This window comes from Pseudorasbora parva, chromosome 2 (assembly GCF_024679245.1).
Source record: "Pseudorasbora parva isolate DD20220531a chromosome 2, ASM2467924v1, whole genome shotgun sequence".
Lineage (NCBI taxonomy): Eukaryota > Metazoa > Chordata > Actinopteri > Cypriniformes > Gobionidae > Pseudorasbora > Pseudorasbora parva.
In genome coordinates, this window is record NC_090173.1 from 17237651 (window position 1) to 17251733 (window position 14083).

At 40.0% G+C, this 14083-nt stretch overlaps 1 protein-coding gene across 2 annotated transcripts in view; it reads left to right on the forward strand.

The window, feature by feature from the left end:
• Positions 1–560: 560 nt before the first annotated feature.
• Positions 561–14083, forward strand: part of xylt2 (xylosyltransferase II) — a 35557-nt gene continuing 22034 nt past the window's right edge. The window contains exon 1 of one of the 2 annotated variants that reach the window (XM_067457508.1): positions 561–748. In XM_067457508.1, the coding sequence (XP_067313609.1) occupies positions 617–748 (132 nt within the window). In that variant the 5' untranslated portion in view covers positions 561–616. The remainder of the gene's footprint in view (positions 749–14083) is intronic. The other variant, XM_067457501.1, reaches the window with a different exon arrangement.

Genomic DNA, 14083 nt, shown 5'->3' on the forward strand with positions numbered 1-14083 from the left:
AAGCGATGCATTTGTGTAAGAAAAATAACCATGTTTAAAACTTTAAAAACTGTAATCTCTAACTTCCACTAACTGACGTACCCCCCGTTCATGAGAGACTTGCGTTCCAGTCGATGACATAGGATGCTCCGGGATGCTATAGTTCTCACGAGAACCAAGCTTTGTTTTGCTCTATCGTCTGCGCTTCTGTGTTCATCCCCAGAAATTACTCTACACCTGCGCCCTACGTCATACGCTGGAACGCCAGTCTCTTGTGAATGCAGTTAATAAAGTTTTAAATAGGTATATTTTTCTTACATAAACACATGGACTTCAAAACAGAAACACCCGTCCACTGCCATTATAAAGCTTGGAAAAACCAGGGCATTTTTTAATATGTATTTTTTAATCTAGCTCTGATTGTATTCATCTGAAAGAAGAATGCTATAATACACCTTGGATGACTTGAGGGTGGTTGAGTAGGGCTCTTCATTTTCAGGTGAACTATCCCTTTAAAAGACTCTGAACCACATATCTTTGACCGGTTCACTGTGTGATTCACTGAGTCGACTCCCTCCAGATAAGCGTGACTCGCGGCTGACATGACTCGCTGCTGTCTGCGAATCACAGGGGAAAGATGGTCGCGAGCACCCGTGTACAGAAGCTCCTTAGACGGTATAAACTCGCAATCGCTACCGGTTTAACAATCCTGCTGATCCAAGGGCTGGTGGTATGGAGCCTGCGGAGTCTGGAGGAGGGAGAGGCTGAGGTAGGTGCTCTTTCATCCGGGTAAATCTGTCCTCCGTGCCACAGTTACGCCGTTAGATCTGAAGGTTTACGATAGCATGCTAAGCTAAGCTAAAGCCGTCAGTCTAGTCTCATTAGCTGAACTGAAACTCCAGTAATAGCGACATCGATTGTAAACAAACACGTTTATTGTATTACCAGAAGAAGTCTTAGTATACATGAACCATAGTTGCAGTTGTTATGATCAAGTGTCATTTAGAGTGGTTTGTTTTGACCGGCGTCGGGTTTAAATGACTGGACTGACACCAATTAACTTACAACTCTATGGCTGTGTACAAACTTAGTGAGAGATGTTTTTTTGTCTTCATAGTCTTAACCTAGATGAGACTATGCATCATGGTGTTATATTCCAGTAAGCTGGTTTCATACACCGGATGTTTGGGCTTGACTGTATGGAAGATTATTGAGCCTTTTACTATTATTGAGCCAATTAAAATGCAGCCTTTTTGGCCATCAGTCTGTAGGGCAAGTAGAATGTGTCCTACCTAGGCAGCCTTTTTGAGCACCATAGGTCACTCAGTAGACTTTGACTTTGATGCCCAAAAATGCTGACTACACTAGGGGGAACATATTTTGATTACCGAAAATCAGGACAATCTGCCCGGCATTGAGATACTCAAATGATACTCGAAGTTTACTTAAAGATGGCTTATTCATTTCAATACTTAACTATGCCCCCTCTGTATGGATAGAAAATTGTTAAATTATTACAAAATACTATCCATAACCAAAATGTGTCCTGAGAAAACAGGACGTTTGGTCACCCTAGATTTTTACACTCCTAAAAATAAAGGATGCTTCACAGCGATGACAAGTGAACCATTTTTGGTTCAATTTTGGACCATTTTGGACAAGTGAACTGAGTTTTTTATTTTATAATGTGAAGAACATTGTGCAAATCTAAATAATGTTCTTGGAACCATTGATGCTGATAGGAAAGTTCAATCTTTTCTTCATTCGTTCAGCCATGTGCAAATGCACGTTGGACTTGTTTAGGCCCGTTTCACACATACTTCACGTCTGCAGTGCGTATGCGGTGCGTATTTATTTCAGCGCCAGTGTAAATGGATTACAGCTGTCACCATAGACTGTAAAAAAATATGGACGTAGCATCCGTGACGTCACCCATAGGATTCCGATAAGCCGTTCTGAAGCTTAAAGTAGAGGCGAGCTGGACGTTGCCATCTTGTGAGCGAGTCATCGCGTGTCACTCCCGGATAACAGAAAATGGGCAAAAAGGCGGGATGTGCGTGGAGCTGAGGTGACGCAGTAACTATAGACGGCGGATAAATGGCTATCCACTTGTAACCACGCCCTTAATTATGCAGAACTTTAAGGCTTTATATAACGTAAACGAATGAGTTATAAAAAAATTCACCCCCCTCAGAGTTGTCATGAAGATCAAAATTAGCCTTATAAGCCAAAACCACAATTTGTACCAGGCTGTAAACATGTTTTTTTCTGCTGTAAAGTTGAGAATTTTAACATGGGGCTCAATGAGATTCTGCTCCCTTCTGGAGCATGTCCCTAGTGGCCAGTTGAGGAATTGCAGTTTACATTACTTCCGTGTTGGCTTCAAGAGAGATCGCGGGAGGTTGCCGCTTGGCTGTCACACTGCGCGCGGATGTGGTACGTTACCGTCAGTCCGTTCCAGGAGCGGTGCGTATTGCAGTGCGGCGATCGTTTTCATACCGAGTCTATTTTTTGCTGTGCTGCACTGCTGCTAAAAATTTCACCACAGACGCATATAATTTAAAATATACTCTTGTTTCAATGTCAACACATGGCTTTTTTCTCAAGTAAAGCAACTAAATGACCCCTTGCCTGGCATTTAGGTTAAAAAAAAGTGCTATAATGGATAGCACTATTCCTTTCTTGGTGTTGGAAAACAAAGCTCTTTATGACCTACAGGATTTCTTTTTAAAGGTTTTTAAAACGAAAGAAAAGACGAGCGTCGGCAGTTTTTGAATAGCCTATTGTAAGTTTCTAATTTAAAATGTTTGTGATTTTAGGCTATAACCAAGCGGCAACCTCATCCGATCTCTATTGAAGCCAATACGGGAGTAATGTAAACTGCAATTCATCGACTGGCCACTAGGGACAGGCTCCAGAAGGGAGCAGAATCTCATTGAGCCCCATGCTAAAATTCCCAACTTTACAGTGGAAAAAAAACATCTTTACAGCCTGGTACAAATTGTGGTTTTGGCCTATACAGCTATTTTTGACCTTCATGACAACTGTAAGGGGGGGTGATTTTTATTTTATTTTATAAGTTATTCGTTTATGTTATATAAAGCCATAAAGTTCTGCATAATTAAGGGCGTGGTCACTTTGAGTGACAGGTGGATAGCCATTTATCCACCGTCTAAGTCATTGCATAACCTAAGCTACGCCCACATCCCGCCTTTTTGCCCATTTTCTGTTTCCGGGAGTTACTCGCGATGACTCGCTCGCAAGATGGCAACGCCCAGCTCGCCGCTACTTAAAAGCTTCAGAACGGCTTATCAGAATCCTATGGGTGACGTAACGGACACAATGTCCATATTTTTTTACAGTCTATGGCTGTAACCTATGTTTAAATGTTTTGCCACCTGTGTGAGCTAAATCTAAAGTACTAGGCTATATAAATATGAATTAATGAATTGAATAAAATGTTTAAATACAGTACGTTAATCTGACTTCTATGAAAAAGTAAACAAAGAGAATTGCAATTCTGTCGAGCCATGTTCAGTAACAGCTTTTGGATTTTAAATAAAAAATAATAAATAAATGCTTTGTTTGTGGTATGCAACAGCGAATCAGTTGCGGGCTGCGAACGCAGCATTTGGGAAAGCACAAAGGACGTGTGGCTCCTGCACCGCATACGCTCCGCAACACACACCGTATACACACTGCAGACGGAGTATATGTGAAACGGGCGTTACATTCATTACCATTGTATTACCGAAAATCGTCACATGTCTAATTATGACGGCATATCGGAGTGAATCTTGTCTGGCTATCACCAGACCAAGCTCTATTTAAAGGGTTACTTCAGCATATGGCTTTTTATCTGTAGAAACCCTGGAGTATTCTACTACATTAATGACCCAGTTTAAATACAGATTCATCTTCCCAGCGCTGAAGTACCCCTCTATGATTGTAAATGGTTTGGGAGTCTGCACTTTTGCGTCACTCTAGTGCTGGGGTAGGGAACGTTGATCCTGGAGAGCCACTGCCCTGCAACTTTAGTCCCTCTGCACTCTGACAAGTGTATTTTTAAAACCGCAGCTCGTTCTACGCGGTTTAGCTGTTCGTCCACACGCAAACGCAGTATCCGGTTACTGAAACCAGACTTTTTTTGAAACCTCCGGCCAGGGTGAAGATTTTAAGAAACTCCGGTTGCAGCGTTGTCGTGTAGATGGTGAAACCAGAGATTTCGGCTTGTGAAGTCAAAGTGTGCGGCGTTCTCTCCTTTGTTTGACGTCAGATTGTGCACCGCCTCCTCTTTTGTTTACAAGAGTCGAGTCTATGCAATGACAGCTGTCATAGCTTTTAATAGCTCTGCTTACAGCGCTTATCACATGTATACAGATACGTATGCACAGTTATCTCATTGTATTGCAGAACAGAGGCTCCAGAATGCAAAAATAATACTAAATACTAGTAAGGCAAGTGTGTGAATTTTTTACAGTCCACTTGAGCCCTGCCCCTGTGTATACAGTTATGTCTCTGAATCCAAAGTAAAGAAACTTGTAGAAGGGTTTCACCGAGCCCATGGCATCCCTCAGTGCATCAGTGCGGTGGATGGGACCAATGTGGAAATTAGGCAGCCAATCATAGCGTGTTTTTGCGTTTTTAGAGGGATTTTTTTTTTTTTTAAACCACATCCTGCATAAATCACATCCTTGTGTGGATGTGATTTGTTTTGGAGGAAATACTCAGGTTATAAACATACCAGTGTACGTGCGGACTACGGCGTAGTAATCCTGAAAGACCTTAATTAGCTTGTTCAGGTGTGTTTGATTAGGGTTGGAGCAGTGCCTCTCCAGGATCAACATTCCCCACCCCTGCAACGTTTGTCAAAATTGTGCTTTTTCTTTATTGTTTTAAAACATCACTGAGTAAAACAATGCAACATGACAAAACAAACAACAATAAAATCAGAAATGGACCATAACTGTTAGCGCTCCCGCTTAGAGATCGTCTTGGATTCGTGATCCTGTTTCACACTCCTCAATCCAGAGTTTATAACAAAGTTAGTGCGCACCATTTATCTATTTCTGAGTGACAATATGAGATTAATACAATGTTTCCGATCAAAACTCACTCTGTGACCTAATGCAGATATTATTATTTTCTTTTTCTATTTACACAAAAGGCCTATTTCTTTCAAATATTGTTCACAAATCTGTCTAAATCTGTGTCAGTGAGCACTTCTCCTTTGGGTGACTTAGGCTGGCCACAATAATAGGACACATTATGTATCGTGAGACAGAATGCAGAAGTTTACCGTCACCATAAGGTGGGAATTATTACGCAATACTGACTGTTGGATTGGCAGAGAACAAAGAAAGAATCTTTCTGTGATCATCAAGAAATTGTGGTTCTATTTTATCTAAAGAAATATGAGGTTTACGTATGAATATATTTCTCCAGCCTATCCTATGTTGTGCACCGCAGCACTGCGATAAAGGGATTATGTACAGGTTTGTGTCTCATATTCCATTCAAAATATCATTAACTGATTGATTTTGCAATATCAGAAATTAAGAATTATTAGTGTCATATATTGTGTTCAAATGTTTAATACTTGAAAGATCCAAGTTAAAGCAGACTATTTAGTGTAAAATATGTTTATGTAACATCTTTATTTTCAAGAAAAAATGTTATGCGTGTTTTCACTAATGATAGGCGTCAGAAACAAACTTACTCCAACTAATCTTAAGTCCAACTAAAGTTACAAAAAACGGAGCTATAGATATTTACAGCTTCTATGGGCTATAAGAAACACATTAGGCACACTAAGCGTGTTCACTTACAATACACCTTTCATTTTTAAAAATGAAGATAACGGTTTGATAACCACGCCCACCACCGTTTCAAAAAGGCATGCACTCATATAAGGCTGATATTATGACAAGCGAGGTCCACCAATCAGAGAAGTTCCTGAATTTTTTAATAGTTTTGATGGTTATTATCATAGAATATCTTGTGTTTTTTTCCGTGGGTCCTTGAGCACCTGTGGGATTGGCGACGATGGCATACACGGTGCTGGTCCATCTTTAGAGCACTAGACTAGAGTGTATGTCTGAAATATGTCCATAAAAACTTGAAACGCGCTCACTCTGGTCAATTGAACCACGTGTGACTGTTTTGCAGTTCTTGGAGGACTGCAGCTAATAATGTGGTGAAGTGTTTAAACAAACGAATTGGGGTTCACACCCCAGCAGGGTTGATTCAGGAACGCTAATCATTGTGCATTCATTAGCATTGCTAATTAGTAAATGTTTAACTGTCTGCTTTTCAAGGGCCCTAGAGTAATGTGTGAATACATTTGGGAAAGGAGACTAAGAGTTGTGACGGGTATAAGGAATGTGCTGTCGTGTCTGGATTCCTGCTCCGTCTGCACTTCACTGTCTTCCTCGAATACTTTCCCTACATGATCAATGAATGTGAGAGTCTTGAGCAAAACTAGATGTTCTTTGGTGGTCAAAAGTAAACAGTACGTGCATATTTTTTAAGAAAAATACTCCATTGTTTTAAGTCAGTAAGGCTGTGTTCACACGTGACGTGTTTTTTGACCAAAAAAAAAGTTGACGAGCACTCTTTTTAGCAAAAAAGAAAGAAAGCTAAAAGCGTTTGGTTCCAATAGTAGCCGAGTGTCATCAAATTCATAACTCGAGTCTGACTCGAGTCCAAGTCACATGACTCGAGTCCACGCATCTGGTTCACGACATTATGTGGGGAAGAGAACAGTATGGTGCTTAAAATAATTTAGTCCATGAGCTTCGGTTAGATAATGCGCGGTTTGCAGCACATTTTAGATTTTTATGGTGCGTTCACACCATAGACCTTAAAAAAAAATACAGACGACTCGACATCATCCGTTTCCGCTTGCCATAGTTGAAGCTTTCAGGCGGCCTGCACGGCGCTGACATCTTGGGACCGAGTCTGCGCACTGTGCGTAGTAGCAATTTCGGGAGTTGCGCAGTAGAGAACAGGAAGTGGAGCAGGAAGTACTGCTGCGATATCAAAATCCTGCCCACACTCTCACAGATACGGAACAATTAATTATGTTGGGAGGAAATAAAGAGTTATGGAAATGTAGAAATTAAAGCTAAAGCTCCAATCTGCTCCCCAAAATCCAGAAAAAAGTCTGTTAGTGCCTCAGTGACAACTTCACTCAGAGAAGCCGTCAGTCTCAGCTGTCAATCATGACGTCACACCCCACATTTAACTAACTAAAACTAAACTTATTTTAAAAACGAACACTTGAAATGAAATCATCGTGATGATAACTGCCTTCAGTGACATAAACTAACTTTGGGGAAAAATTATTTGAGGTGTAATTTTATTGTTTAGTTTGCCTCGCATCCGTTAGAAAACACAGAGGGACGGCTATACTGGGACCGGTCACCGGGGGGCGATCGAGGCGCGAAAGCTTCAGTTTCTGAGAGGGGTACTGCAGGCCTAGTTCACACCAGGCAAGACAATGCAAAGAGAGGCGAATTAAGGATTTGAGGCGCCAAACGAAAAATCTAAACTTTGGTGGATATTCACGCTGTGTTAACCAATCAGGAGGCTTCTCTAGTAATGACAACAATGAGGACAAAATCATGTGTGGATATCCAGAGCTGTACAATAGATCTTTGTAGTTAATAGAAATAGGACTACCGGTAAAAGGGATCTTGCTTAGAAGAAAGTGAGTGAGGAGGTTGGCAAAGTTGTACCAGGATCTGTTAAGTTGTAAAAAAAAAAAGGCTCTTTGCTCAATTTGAGCTATACATAGGGGGATTTCAGATTGGGACACTTTTTGCCCTTGAGATGACTCCCAATCACTGAATATTTTAAAACAATTAATATCATCCATTTTGCAACGAGACAAGCAGCCTGACAGAAGCCTGCGAATTTGTGTCTGTTGTGAAGTGAATGTCATGTGCGAAAGCAAGTAAACTCGAAATGCTTAAGCGTCCAACTATGCGCAAATACCATGATTTATTTGTTTAATTCGCGTCTGGTCTGAACGCACAGTCAGACAACTCTAAATTAAATTTACCAGACTTAAAAATATGTGCAAAAAGTAAACTTTTTTGAAGACTCAGCACTGGCCCGATAGCTTCCTGGCAATTCATAAATGTTACATAATCTTTACATTACATGAAAAATACATACTGATAATGAGTGACCGAAACTCCCATCTTAAAGTGACCATCTTTTTCATAGAATACATTTGTTTCTTCACATTATTCAGGATTCTTTGATGAATAGAAAATTTTACTGTCAGTTTTGAGCAGTTTCATTCATCTTTGCTGAAGTTAGTTACTTTAAAAATATCTTTCTGACCCCAAACCTTTGAACAGTAGTTTTTTGTTAAACACCAAATGTCCTTTACTGACAGCTCTGACTTTTTATTTACACTTTGTTACCAATTTTTAACTCATTCTCATGAGTCCTCGTCCATTTTAGCCAACTAGATAACATTATCTCGAGTGTTTGCCCAATACTCCGGCTTGTAACAGGCCACGTTGAGATGCTTACATATGCACAAGGCAAGAAATGTTGGTTTTTTAAGATGCGGTTGAGATGATAGTGGACTGAATGAATGGAGCGCCGCCATCCTGAGAAGCTTCCAAAGTTTTCGTCATGGGATGTTTCACATGTTTGCGTGAATGCTTTGCTGCAGCCTCTCTCCTAATTGGCCCTCACGGGAATGCAACCTACTATGTGTCTCTTTCACAAAACTGCTTCCTGTAGTGGCCCTGGAGGAATGAACACCTTCTGCAGATATTACAGCCATACTGTTGCGGTATGAATCTGTATTGTCTAATTCATTCAGGAACAATGCATGTTTGATTAAATAGCATGTGTCATTCAGCCCCAAGGTGTCTGCAGTGAGATCGTCTTTGTTTAAACAGGAATCAGCCTGCTCAAAAGCTCACAACAGGATTTTAAAGGGACAGTTCACCCTGAAATAAAAAAAATACCCTGTGATTTACTCACCCTCAAGCCATCCCAGGTATATACGACTTTCTTCTCAAAGACGAATAGAATAGGAGTTACATGAAAAAAGCCCTGGCTAATCCAAGCATTATAATTGAAGTGATTGTCAGCCCAAAATTTTAAGCCTAAAAAAGTGCATCCATCCATTATAAAAGTACTCCACACAGCTCCGGGGGGATAATAAACTCCATGGGTTTGTGTAAGAAAAATATCCATATTGAACATGTTAGTGTTAGGTATCTAATTTCCGCCAGACCTCCATACGTATTAAAAAAAACATCTACATCTAGCATAAATATAAAAAATAATGTGCTTTAGACTTTACACAGTTAGGTTTATAGGTACAGTTGCATTGTTTCTTTGAACTGGAGTTGCAAAATAGCCTGATATATTTTTATTACTCTCTTCAACTAGGTCAACTAATGATGTTCGTGTGGTTTTTAGATTCAAATCATCATAACTAATAAGTAATAGGCTATTTTCTTTACCGTTTCTTTTTTTGCTCTCTCCAAAACGCTGGGTTTTGATGGGCGTGACGCACTGGAGACTTGGAAGTAAACGCCCACGGCTAGGATTGGAGAAGATTTGCATATTTAATGAGCTTCAGCTCCCCTGCCAGTTCAGTTCACATGAGAGAGTGAGGGAGAAGCGGCAACCAGAATGATTCTCTCGATCACAGGGCTCGTAAACGTCTTTATCAAACACAATTATTTATTTATTTTTCATCCACACACGATTGATTGGACTATTATTTTTATATTACACACAGCCCGCAAGATCGGACGATATAAGCACGAACCGCACGCACACATACACGTTCGTGCGCGCGCCACCCTTCAGATGTTAACTCGAGAGGGACTGAGAGAGAATAGCAGAACAAGAACGGAATATAATGAGATATATAATATCGGAATATAATGAGAACGGAATATAATGAGATATATAATATCGGAAAATAATGAGAACGGAATATAATGATTCATTGGCCTGGCGGGCTTCCAAGTCCAGCATGCTAAAGGTATGCTCTGTTAGACACGTACACAGAAGCAAAACGATCTATAACAATGCAATACTATTACATATAAAAACACGTTTTACTCACATCAGTGTGTTGCACCATTCCTGTCGCATCCAAATCCAGCATCGACTGGAGATTTGTTTACAAATGATCCCGCAGTGAACTGAGGTGAACATGTCTTCCCCACATGAGCTGGAACTTCATTAAAAATAAAGTTCAACCACTCATTCCTAATATTAGGATCAGAAGGAAGCTTATGCAGCGACTGTGTTCTTCCACAACCAGGAATAGCGCAATATCTTAATCTTCCTCGGCATGTTTATTGTTGTTGTCCAGCTAGCACGAGCCCTCCATGAGTCGGTGGGCGGAGCTACTGGATTAGACGCGCTGTAGATTCTGTAGAGGTGTGTGTTTCGTTGCACACTGACGTCAGTATGAAGCACAGGACCTGGGCCTGGTGTCTATAAAAGCTTTTCTTTGACTAACAAGGACGTTTTCAGCTCAGAAACTTAGAGGATATTCTTATATCACCATGACCTTTTATAAAAGCTCAAGGCAACGTTGATTTCTCAATTTATTACCCCTTTAAAAATTAACTAATTGTTACATTGCCATAAATCAACTATCACTTAAAACGAATGACGACTTGCTTTGTTTGACAAATTGTTAGTGTGACCTTATTGACTGGCAGCATGCTGTAACCGCCTCTGAATGACTCTATATTCAGCTCTTTTACAGCACCACCACTAAAAAGTAATGAAGCACTGGCTGACTAACTGATTGTTTGATGACGAGTCAACCGTCCTGACTGATCCCTACACAAGAAGTTGCCCTTGTTCCAAGCACAGCACATCCACAGGCTCCTCTGACCTCTGTCTCTCTCTGTAGCAAATCTCAGTGTGATGAATGAGGCCATTGAGTTTGCAGCCTTTGGTCTGTAAGACGGGAAGAATGAATTACTGCAGGTCATGTGACCTGTGCTGCTTAAAAGAAGTTAACGATTCTGGGTTTCTCTTAAACGATTTCACTTCCGTAATCGCTCCTTTAATGATTCTATTAGTACTTTCAAGGAATATTTCTTCTCATTTTCATCGCATTTACGACCCTTAGCAGACTGTTCCCCAATGAAGAACATTTTATATTTCAGCAGAGCAGGTGTTATTTTCAGATCAATCGTTTTAGCTGATAAAAGCATTGACTGCCAAACAGAATCCATCCTGCTCTAAAGAGCCCAAACATTTAAAGCGGCAGATGACATAAGTGTGCACTCTTAATAAACAGTGTTATTGTCAATTTGTGTGTGCGCTAATATAGGTTTCTACATTATAGTTATCATTCTTTAATGTTCAGTCCACACTGGCACTCAAATGCACATTCGAGAATCCTTTAACAGGCCACCATTTGCAAGTCATTTGCTCTGTATAAGAATCTGAATTTCTTGGTTCCAACCTCTATACTTGATGTGTAGGTTGCACCCAGTGTAGGTACATTTAACAACATCAACTCAAACATTCCTGTTTTGTGGTTTGTTTTTAAGGTTAAGGAAACTTTGGTGAGAGGAAGTTTGCAGACAGCTGTCGTCTGACTGTCAGCTATGAGAGAATGTTGTATAACGTTGCCCTTTCTGCTGTAAGACTTCTGCAATCTTCTGGGTAGAAAATACATAACACAAGCTCTGTTGCTAAGCTAAAAGCACAATACTCTGTCCATTTTACTCAATATGTGTGTGCTGTGCAATTGCAAATATATTACATTATTATATTACTATCTTACATTACTTTTCTGAATTGAATGCCATCCATCCATCCATCCATCCATCCATCCATCCATCCATCCAGGATTTGTTTCAATCAGTCCACTTCCATATGCTTCAATCCACTTCCATCTGTTTTAAGGATTTGTTTCAATCAATTCACTTCCATCTGTTTTTAAGGATTTGTTTTGATCCACTTCCATATGCTTTTTTCTAAGGATTTGTTTCACTGACTGCAGTGTATTCTGGGATCACCTTCGCGAATATAACGCAATGCTGCTGTCCTTGTGAAACAGCTTTTTGCTTTGGGAACTCAAGTTTTGAAACAAAGCTGTTGGTTCACTTTAAAATGCCTGAGCTTAAAAAGTCCAAACCTTTCCTGATAATGAGGTCCACTGGTGTTGTACCGTTTGACATTGGTCTAGGGCTGCTGGCCCACAATCCATTGTGTGGGCAGCAGATGTGTGGCATAGACCCAGACTTGCTCTGTAATGATCCCATAGCAGGAAGTGGTGGGAAATGCTTGTTATTTCTCTCTCTCCCATTACATACTTCCAGCACCACACTGGCATGCCATGTAACGTTGTGGTTAGCTTTTTTTCTCAACAAAGGACTAGATTGTTTGCACACATTCTTCTTTTTGCTAGTGGTCGACAGATATAATATTTTTGGGGGTGGCCGATATAAATACTTTTTATTTTTAATTTTTTTATTTGCTAGATGTCGATTCTGTGTGTGCTGAAAAACAATAAAAGCTTGTACATCATATTTGTGTAAATAGGAAACCTAGTGGAACAGGGAGAGCACCACAACACATTTGTAGCCAATCAGCAGTAATGGGCGTATCCACTCATTGAGGGGGCGGAGAGAGACTGAGTAAGTGGGGCATTTGTAGAGTTCAGACTAATATCACTGGAAAAAGAAGTGTTATGATCAGGCAAGATCTTTTGGACTCATCACTCACGTTAATATTGGAAAAGCTTTCCGGCGCTGGAGAGACCCAAGTATGAAAACCTGAAAATGGATGCGGAGGTTGCATCATTTCTTCTCCATACATGAGAAAAATGGTTTGCCACCATTTTATGAAATCGCATTTTTTTTTAAAAAATTTTTTTATAATGTATACAGTAAATTCTGGGATTATTTTAATTGGCCTAATGTGTAAAAATAAGAGCATATTATTTGTATATAAATTTATAATCATTAGGGCATGTTGTAGTCCAGATTAAAACAATGTTTAAGTTTGAAAATAAATAGCTTATTAAGTCTTTAAGTATTAAGTATTTGGTGCTGAGCCTGTGATGAACAACATTGAGATTACAAAAACGAATAGCTGTTTAAAAACTTCTTCACTAGCGTGGATGCTTTTGTTTGTGGGGTTTCCGGGGTAACCACTGCATTCTGCCGTTCCATCAGCGCCCTCTGCTGTCACTGAGCGGCACTTCATTCAGCCCGTTTCCTTCACCCGTTCAGTCATGTGCAAACGCACTTTGGGCTTGTTTACATCTGAGCGCGTGTCCCTTTGGCAGAATAGCAGTGTTGAGCATTTATAAGGTTGATGGGCAAAGTATTCTTGAGTGCATTAAAAATTTTTTTATAATTGTTAATAAATTATTATTTACGATATTTTGAAGTGCCCACAATAACAATATCATGCATATTCATTATCGTGATAAATCGCATTACCGAAAAAACGGCACATGCCTAGTGTTAACTGAGTTTCTTTGTACAAGCTGTGCTCATTTGTTACGATTTCTCCTCATGAGGCTGCGTGAGCCTCAACCACACAAAGTTGTTGCCGTCAGTTTGTTTATATATTATATAATTATTCAGTATCAATCACCACCTACACTAAATGGATGCAGAATCATTCTCGTGTTTTGGTGACTGCCCTAGTTATTTTTTGTTATTGACCAAGGCTACTGGTATAGTAAAATTCTCTTTCACTTGCGTCTTCAAAAAAATCTACTTTTCCCAGACGAACGTTGAGCCCTGAAGTACAAATGCTAACAAATGCAACTTTTGGTGTTAAAAATGCATTAGTAGATGTTGAAAATAAAACAAAGACTGGGATTGTTCACAAATAAAACCTTATTGTGAAGTGTTACAAGTTCTTTCTTTTTTTTAATATTGTTTGTGAGATTCAACCTTGCACCCCTGTAGATGCTGTAAGATAATAACACCGAGTGTGTTTCTGTGCTGGCCGAGCTCTTTCTCAAACCTTCTCCTGTGAGTCAATATCCTCATTATGAATCTCTGCTTCCTCCGATTCCCGCCACGAAACCATGCTAAAAATAGCCCAGACTAGAGACAGGGAACAACAA